This window comes from Symphodus melops (assembly GCF_947650265.1).
Source record: "Symphodus melops genome assembly, chromosome: 1".
Classification (NCBI taxonomy): Eukaryota; Metazoa; Chordata; class Actinopteri; order Labriformes; family Labridae; genus Symphodus; species Symphodus melops.
In genome coordinates, this window is record NC_136691.1 from 1,317,101 (window position 1) to 1,326,436 (window position 9,336).

A 9,336-nucleotide genomic window follows, 5' to 3' on the forward strand; every position below is an offset into this window, starting at 1 on the left:
AGGAGACGAGGAGAGAGGAGACGAGGAGAGAGGAGACGAGGAGAGAGGAGACGAGGAGACAAGGAGACGAGGAGACGAGGAGACAAGGAGACGAGGAGAGAGGAGAGGAGACGAGGAGAGAGGAGAGGAGGAGAGAGGAGAGGAGGAGAGAGGAGACGAGGAGACAAGGAGACGAGGAGAGAGGAGACGAGGAGACGAGGAGAGAGGAGAGCTGTGAAGGTTGGAGCCTCCTGCACTGAAACAAACAAACACACTTCACTTTCAGAGTCACAGTTACAACTTTAGTTTGATTTGATTTCATAGATGCAGCTGAACCTCAAATCTGATCCAGAGAGGAGAGGAGACGAGGAGAGGAGAGAGGAGACGAGGAGAGGAGACGAGGAGAGGAGACGAGGAGAGAGGAGAGGAGACGAGGAGACGAGGAGAGGAGGAGAGAGGAGAGGAGACGAGGAGACGAGGAGAGGAGGAGAGAGGAGAGGAGACGAGGAGGCAAAAGCAGAGGAGACGAGGAGGCGAGAGGAGACTAGAGAAGACGAGGAGGCGAGAGGAGACTAGAGAAGACGAGGAGGCGAGAGGAGGCGAGAGGAGACTAGAGAAGACGAGGAGGCGAGAGGAGACAAGATGAGATAAGGAGACGAGGAGGTGAGATAAGGAGGCGAGAGAGCCCCCATGCTGATGTCTGAGGATGGTCAAAGGAGTCGTAACAAACAGACGTCACATCGCTCCAAAGCAACATGTGATTATTTGTAACTCAAGTGAAGAATTAATTTGTGCTTTAAATGGTGATGAGATCCAGAGAGACTGAATCAGCTGATTCTGCTGTTAATACCACCTTAAAAACTCCAATTCAGTCCGAGCTGTCTGAATGAATGTACACAGATTATTTTGAAGGTGGAGCTCTACTGCCATCTAGTGTTTGTAATCTTTGTGGACATGTAGGAGCTGTAATCCTCTATATATTTAGACCATGTGACCATCACATGACTTTAACTTGGTTTCTGCTTAGTACTTTCTTTTCTTGTCTTAAGACCCTGACACACCAAGGAGAACGCCGCCCGTCGCTGAGCGCTCGCCGCCCTAGTCGTTGCGTTGTTTCCAGCTCTGTCGATACCCAGTTGGCCTTTTATTGGCGCCAGGAGACAGCCGTGCTGGTGATGTCCCCCCAGGACGGATAGTTTGTCCTGCAGGGGGGGACAGGAGGTTTGCACGGGCAGATCTGAGGGGGAGGAGCTCAGGCAGGTAGGGGGGGAGGAGCCAGGTGATGGAGGCCCATGACTTCTGACTTGTCACAGTTGAGTTTGGAGCCAGGGTTTTATTTCTGTGATGCAGTCAGTGAGGATTGAGTGAGGGGGAGGAGTCACAGATCTGCTGACCATGTGGAGCTGGATGTCGTGGACGAAGCGGTGAAACTGGAGTCCATGGCGGCGGATGATGTGACGGAGAGGAAACATGTAGATGATGAATAGGAGGGGTTGGAGAGCTGATCCTTGGGGACCACCTTTAAGGGAGAGGGGAGGGGCTTATGAACTGCTCTCTGTCTGATTGGAGGAGAGAGCAGCTGATGTTTAAGGTGGTTTAAGGCGGGACAGAAGGATGGAGTGGTTGATGTTTTAAATAAATTTATTTTCTCTTTTTATTTTTACGTGCTTTTTGTATGTGTTATATGTAAATATAACTATGAGTGTATATATAACATATATATATATATATATATATATATATATATATATATAATATGTAAATATGTATACAGGAGTGTTAATTGAGTAGTGGAGAAGGTTTAAAGGTTTAAATATGCATTTGCTTCATCCTACTCGCTTTCGGACATGTTGGATTCTTATTAATGTTGATTTGTTGTTTTTTTCAGTTTACTTAATTGTGTTACTTGCATTCGTTCAAAATAAATTTGAGACCAGAAAGTTTTTTTTATCTTTATTATATATTTATTATTCATCTTTTTATTATGTGTCAGGGGGTTTCTGGTAATTTCACCTTTCTAACAAAATACACACGGCCCGTCTATTTCAGCCCTGCTCAGAACAGGCTGTTTCTGTGTCTGTAGCTTTAAATATGTAAATGAGCTGTGTCTGACCACGCCCCCTCTCTGGAAGGGCTCGGGTGTACTCGCTGCTTTCTGGCTCCATGTCCTATTGTTTACGGTGAGAAGGCAGACTCAGAGGGCAGAACAAACACCTAGCTGTGGGAGTGTCACCCACCTGGGGGAGGGGCTACTGCCCTTTGTGATGTCATGAAGGGAACATCTCCAAACGGCCTGTTTGAGCACACATTTTCGGAGAGGATGGATTTTTCTCATCATTGGAGGGTTTGGTGACAGACATGTTAGAGGAGGATTTAAGTGAAGCTTTAATACAATCCTTTAAATATGACACATCGTATAGAATAATCAGTATCTAAACATACGTTACCTCTTCTTATTGATGTGTATATAAATGAGACATGAAGCAGCAGGATCAAAGTTAAGAACTTTATTAGAAAAATAGGTTCAACTCACCTCACTGTACAGTATAAAACAATTCATTTGCAAGAATGCAAACACGCTGGTTACAAAACAAAAACAACAATCCTGACCCTGAAAAGCCAACAGAGTCGTCACAGCACAAAGAAAACACAAAGGGGAGTCCGAGTCAAGACGCTGAGTTTAAAACGGAAAACTGAACAAGGCCAAAAGTCAACTTCTGTTTACCGAGAGCTCCAAGGAGAAATCCAAACTGATGCAAATGATATGAGAGCAGGTATCAGGTGATCAGGTGAACTTCAGATAGAAGTGATTGAACCCGAGCTAAAGAGACTCTGCATGTTTCTAATAAGCTCGGTTAAAATGTGATTACAGATTTGTAGTTTTGTAGAAGCAGGGAGGGAGGGAGGGAGAGGGAGAGAGAGGGAGAGAGAGGGGGAGAGAGAGAGAGAGAGAGAGAGAGAGAGAGAGAGAGAGAGAGGGAGAGGAGGGAGAGAGAGGAGGGAGAGAGAGACAGAGAGAGGGGGGGGACAGAGAGAGAGAGGGGGGGGACAGAGAGAGAGAGAGGGGGGGGACAGAGAGAGAGAGAGAGAGAGAGAGAGGGGGGGGACAGAGAGAGAGAGAGAGAGAGGGGGGGGGGGACAGAGAGAGAGAGAGGGGGGGACAGAGAGAGAGAGAGAGAGGGGGGACAGAGAGAGAGAGAGAGAGAGGGGGGGGGGACAGAGAGAGAGAGAGAGGGGGGGGGGACAGAGAGAGAGAGAGACAGACAGAGAGAGAGAGAGGGGGACAGAGAGAGAGAGAGAGAGGGGGGACAGAGAGAGAGAGAGAGAGAGAGGGGGGGGGGGGGGGGGACAGAGAGAGAGAGAGAGACAGACAGACAGAGAGAGAGAGAGAGGGGGGACAGAGAGAGAGAGAGAGAGAGAGGGGGGGGGGGGGACAGAGAGAGAGAGAGAGACAGACAGACAGAGAGAGAGAGAGCGAGAGAGAGAGAGGAGAGAGAGAGAGAGATGGCTGAAATAATCCACAGGTTGGAAAACAATCGGGGCCGCTCGCTCTGAAGGAATTAATCCTCGGCACGCCGTCCTTCAAACTGTGTCACCGTTTGAACATGAGTTTGGATCGACTCCTTTGGATTCTTTTAAATACTTTGGGGGCCATCTTGGATTCTTAGTTGCTACTTTACAGGAAGTGGAAGTGAACTCATCTATGATTCCAGACGTGTTTGCAAAAATAAAAAGCAGCTTCATACACGTTAAGAGAAAACAACACGACAGGAAGTTTCCAGGATTCATAAATCAACGTGTCACTACATCATCACTCAGTTCATTTATGATAATAAGGCGCCGTGTCCAGCTGGCGTTTATGAAGCGCTGGCTGCACGTGCTTCCTGTCTCTATGACAACGCCCGCTGCATCACTGAATGTCAGTACGAGCTCGCCCTGCTGCTTCGCCCGGACACGCAGCGAGGAGGATGCATCGTTCAGGGCGCCGGCGCTCAGACACAAAACGCCAGCTGGACACGGAGCATGAGGCTCATTTAAGGAAGACCAGCGAGCAGAAACTGAATCCTACACGGAGTCTGAGCGAAGAACCAAAGCCTGATTTATACTCGACCCGCGGCTGTGACGGGTTCGTGTTGCCTCTGAAAATCCTGCACGCTGTCGCGCTGCAACTTCCTGTGAAATACAGACGTGGCGTCAAAATAAAAGCTCAGATTGTTTCGTGCATGTTGTTCCGGTTGATGTCGTTTAGCGTTCGTCAGATACAACTTCCAACAGTCGACGCTCGTTTAACTTGGACAGGAAGTTCATCTAAAGAGAGTCGGAGTGAGGCAGCAGGAGAATTCACCTGGAGCCAGTGGGAGGGGCTTAAGACTGTCTGCACCTGCTCTGTTCTGCCCCCCCCCCCATCATAGAAGCGTCACCACCTGATGGCAGTGTGGGCTTTGATTAAACACAAGTATAAATCAGGCTTTGGACTCGCTAAGTGCTCTGTTGTTGTTGTTGTTGCTGCCTGTGACTCTGAGGGTGGAGGACAGAAGGACACAAACAAGAGGGGGACGGAGGGGGGGGGGGGGGGGGGGGGGGGCAGGTGAGGAGAGTCCTTCAAACTGAGGTAGTTTACAGACCCTCGTTTGCTTCTTTCCTGCAGCAGCGATCACACCTCTCTCGTCACATCGAGTCCGTCACAGCAGATAAGAGTTCAAGAGCTTTAAAAAGCAAACACTCCAAACCTCAGCAGAGACTCTTCCAGAAGGTCGTCCACCGTGACCTTGAGTCTGAACGAGCACGTCTGGTTGGGGTGGGGGTTATAAACTTCATAAAGCGTTCGCTCTTCTGTGGCTGTTTTGAAAGAGTCTTAAAAAGGAAGCTGAACCACTGAGTCAGGTGACCTTACCATCCCGGTCCACTGGCGGCCCCGCTGTGCGTGTGTGTGACTCCAAACACTGGTCAGTCTTCATAGCGACACATCAGGACCGGCCTCGACCCCTTTTCCCTGCTAGTCAGGTAACAAAAGGAAGCAGTTAGAGAATGGAAAACAGGATCATGTAAACAAACACATGTACAGTCACTGGAAACACTCGGTGTGCACAGATAACGGAGGAGGAAAGGGCTGAGTTTAGCATTCATTAGCACGCCGCCCGCTCATCAGCATGCACGTGACGATGCTTTGAGTTGATCACAGCTGTTTGAGGTGCAGCAGGTGGGATGTGGACAAACAAGCAGAGCGAGCGAGAGAGAGAGAGAGAGAGAGAGAGAACGGACAAAGATGGCGGTTAAAGAGCAGCCGGTTTCACAGCAACACTACAAAAGCAGGTCATGCGTGGTTCTCTCGCAACGTTAGCACGACATTGAACCTCCAGAGAGACATGCAAGATTAGCACGCTAGCTAGATCCTTCTGGGACAAGGAAAAGCTCCACTTTGAGTTAGCAAATTGTGCTTCTAATCCCCCCCCCTCCTCCTTACACTCGTTACAAAAGGAACAGACAGGTAATGGGGGGGGAGGGGGCGGGGCTTAAACTTGCTGCTGCATTGAGAGTGAATTTGGAACACCAATTTGTGAGATGTGTCTGAGAGGAAGTCGTAAGGATGGAGTATGTCACTACACGGACAGAGCGAGTCGAGATGCCGACTGGAGAAGAAGAACGGTGATTTTGGAATTTGATGGCATGCAAGAAGGTGACATTCGTAGCACGTTGTGGCCAACATCGGCAAACCTTTAAAGTCCGTTTTCTTCCACAAGGAGCCTTTAAAAATTTTTTTGAAGGCAATTTGAAGAGAGAATTTGCCGAAACATGAATTTGCAACACAATTTGAAGTTTTTTTGTACACGTGTGCGTGTATGTTTATTAAAGCAGACAAACAGCAAAGAATACAAGCCAAAATGTAAAGCCAAAAAATAGGACTACGACCGTCCTTTTTTTTTTTTTTTTTTTCTTCTTCTCTTCTCAATAACAAGACACGCATTAACTCTGTGACAATACAAATTGTTTTTTTTTTTTTTTTCATTCGTTTTAAATACATGTTTAGGAGACATTTGTTGCCGTTAGCTACTTAAAACATGGAAACCCAGAATGTCTAAAAACACACAGAAAGCCAAATAGACAGCTCGAGCACATAATTGCATCTAAAAATTCCTTTCAAACTTTGTTATGGAAAAATCTCTTAAACGACCATCTCGTTTTTTCTTTTTTTTTTTTTTAACAAAAAAGGATAAAAAGAAAAAAAAAAAAAAAAAATCAGTTCGCCAGAAACAGGTGGGAGTGTGACTACGGTTCGAGTCCAAGCGGATTATTAAAATATGTACAAAAAGATATCTTGCCAGATGTCACCCAATTTGGAGGGAGAGGGGGGGGGGAAAAAACCCGCAAGCAACCGTTTGGGACCGAGAGCCAATCAGATCAAGTCTCTACATAAAAAAAGACAAAAACAAAAAAAAAAAAAACCCATAAAACACGTTTTTTTTTTTTTTTTTTGTAATCAAAGCCCTACGGGTTTACTTCCACTGTTGCCCAAAAGAATCCTGATAAAATTCCTGGTTGTCGGATTTGTAACCGGAATAGTTACCAGAATGATCACCACCTTGGAGCGGTTGCTGAGCAATGGGTTGAGAGCCCCAGTTCTGATTATTGGTCTGGCGACGCTTGGAATCTGGCTGGTTGTACCCATCAGCTTTGCGCTTTCCTCCTACATTTCCACCGCGGCCACCCCGAGCACCACGTACCCCTCCTCGCCCTCTGGGCTGCACGAGTCCTCTCAAGCCCCGCCCGCCACCGCCGCCGCCACGGCCTGGTCCTCCTGGCCCGCCGCGCTGGGAGAAGCTGGCCCTGCCCCTGGGTGCCCCGGCGCCGCCGCGTCCCCTGGCCGGAGAGCCTCCGCCCCTGGGACCTCTGTTGCCGCCCCGCCCTCGCGTCGGAGCCTGGAAGTCGTCGTACCCGTAGTACGGGTCGTCGTAGCCGCCGCGGTAGTTGTGATAGTCATAGCCGTAGTAGTCGTAGTAATCCTCGTACCCGTAGTAGTCTGGGGGGTAGGAGTAGCCGCCCCTGTTGCCGCCTCTGCCCCGCCCTCTGACAGGAGGAGGCATGTGTGACGGAGGCGGGTAGTAGTAATAATCGTCGTACCTGAAGAAGAGCGGAGAGAAGGAACGCCGTAAAAACCACAGAAGAAGAAAGAATATAAGACGCAGAACAGGAAGTTGTAAACCAGCGCCGACTGTTCACTCACATGTGCGACTTGGCTGCGTGTCGTTGAGCTTTGCGTTCCTTCCTCTTCTGATCCGGCGGCTTGGCGAAAACGATCTCGATGGGCTCTCCCTCCAGCTCCTTCCCGTTCATTTCATCCAGCGCCTGAAGGGGGCGGAGCAGCAGAAGGGGGCGGAGCATGCGTGTGAGAACACCTTTCTTTTTTTTTAAATTCGTCGTCTCACGGGTCACATGGTTCAAAAAAAAGAAGAAGACGTACCTTCACGGCGCCGTCCCGCTCCTCGAAGTGGATGAAGGCGTAGTCTTTGAGCTTCTTCACTCGCTCCAGTTTCCCAAACTCGCTGAAAGACGTCTCGAGAAGCTCCTCCGTCACGCCGCCGGCGAGGTTCCTGACGAATAAAACTTTCACCTGGGAGAAACACACGCGAGAGGCGGTCACATCTCAGTCAGCTGTTTCACGTCACACATTCTGATGAGGGGTTAAAGCCCACCTTCGCCATGACCTCGGGGTCCGGGTCTTCGATGGGGTCGGCCCACTCCACGGTCACCAGGTTGCCCCACACCTTCACTTTACCGCTCATGAGGCGGCGGCGAGCCTGAGCGGCGGTTTTGTGGTCTTCGTACTCGAGGAAACAGAAGCCTCGGTTCTTCTTCTTGTCGTCGGGTTGATGGTACAGAATGACGTCGCTGAGGCCCTCTGGGGGGAGGAGGGGGGGGGAGAGACGTGAAGCGTTAACGCCACTGCGCCGCCATCACACACAAACGAGCGCTCTCAAACATCGTCTTCACCTGTGACTTTTGCAAACTCCTCCACAATCTGCTCCTTCGTTTTACTCTTGGGAATCGAACCAACGAAGAGCCGGTTGTTGGCGACGGATATGCACACGCCGATGTGCTTCCCCGGGCGGATCTCGTGGTTATTACACTGTAAACACAACACATGAGCCGTGAGATAACCGCCATCACATCCACATCAGACGCCACACTCGTATATCTGCAGCACGTTTATTTCACCTGGACAGTTTTTTTAATCTGCGGCCTGCGTCTGACCTGGCGGTACTTTTATGAGCGCCGGCCGGCCGCACAAAATCTGGAAACGCAAGTTGAAGATCTTTGTGAAAGACGCTGTTGGCGGTCAGCGGCGCTCTTTTCCAGATTCTGCGTAGTTGTTGCCGCGGTAACCACGTCCTCCTCTGACGGGGAACTAAACTAATCTTAAATATTATAAAACGCGCAGTAAAAAAGCAACGGCGCGGCGTCGGTCATACAGCTGACGTTATCAACACGACTGTTGTCATGGAGACGGCGTGCAACGCTTTTTTTTCTTCTCAGAGCACAAAACGCTTCAGCCAGCGCCTATCTGCCCGGAAACAAAACGCCACGTTGGCGCCGCGAGGCCCGAGAAGTCCGGTTTGTTCTCAGCAGAGAGAGAGACGTTAAACTCACCAGCTTCACCGCCTCCTGAGCCGCTTCCTTCGTGCAGAACGTGACGAAGGCGTAGCCCCGGTTCAGGCCGCTCAGCGGGTCCATCATTAACCGGAGGTCCCAGATGGGTCCGGCCTTCTCAAAGAGAGGAACCAGCTCGTCTTCAAACAGGTCGCGGGGAATCTTCCCCACAAATATCTAGAAGAAAACAAAAAAAAGTTTAGAAATTCTGTTCAAGGACGCAGCTCGCCACGTGTCGAACAGCTGGACGCGTACCTCAGTTCCGACCGTGGGCTGGACGCCCGTGTACACCTCCTCAGGCGGGGGCCCGCCGTACTTCCGCTGGCCTGTCGTTACATCGAGTGTGTAGTTGGTTCTGTCCAGGAGCTCTTTGATTTTCGCCTCGTCCGGTCCTTTAGTGGGATCTGAGACTTTAGTCCCTTGTTTCTCTCTCTGCCTGTAGGTCTTCATCACCCCGCAAAGAAAGGCACTTTTGTTCTGCAGGATCGAGTTCAAAACGGTTAAATCATCTAAAACGTTTTTTTTTTTCAGAGCGACACGATGAAGACGCCAACGTCCAGTTCAACTCACTTGCACGTGTGACAGGTCGCTCTCTTTGAACTGGAGCAGCACCTGCAGCGCTCCGTCCTCGCTGAACTCCTTCAGAGCATCGATCGCTCTCTCGTCGAGGTCACTGTGTGCTACGAGGCCTGATGAAGACAACAACAAAGG

General features: G+C 49.8%; 1 protein-coding gene across 6 annotated transcripts in view; it reads right to left on the bottom strand.

The window, feature by feature from the left end:
• Window positions 1-4,784: 4,784 nt before the first annotated feature.
• Window positions 4,785-9,336, bottom strand: part of LOC306824731 (heterogeneous nuclear ribonucleoprotein Q-like) — an 8,264-nt gene continuing 3,712 nt past the window's right edge. For 2 of the 6 annotated variants that reach the window (XM_079345014.1, XM_079345013.1), the window contains exons 3-10: window positions 9,196-9,314; window positions 8,881-9,102; window positions 8,626-8,802; window positions 7,969-8,104; window positions 7,671-7,876; window positions 7,439-7,588; window positions 7,202-7,323; window positions 5,965-7,098 (exon numbers count right to left, since the gene is read on the bottom strand). In XM_079345014.1, coding sequence (XP_079201140.1) covers window positions 6,474-7,098; window positions 7,202-7,323; window positions 7,439-7,588; window positions 7,671-7,876; window positions 7,969-8,104; window positions 8,626-8,802; window positions 8,881-9,102; window positions 9,196-9,314 — 1,757 coding nt within the window. In that variant the 3' untranslated portion in view covers window positions 5,965-6,473. Of the gene's footprint in view, window positions 4,976-5,964; window positions 7,099-7,201; window positions 7,324-7,438; window positions 7,589-7,670; window positions 7,877-7,968; window positions 8,105-8,625; window positions 8,803-8,880; window positions 9,103-9,195; window positions 9,315-9,336 lie in introns of those variants that run through there. The other 4 variants (XM_079345016.1, XM_079345015.1, XM_079345018.1 and 1 more) reach the window with 4 other exon arrangements.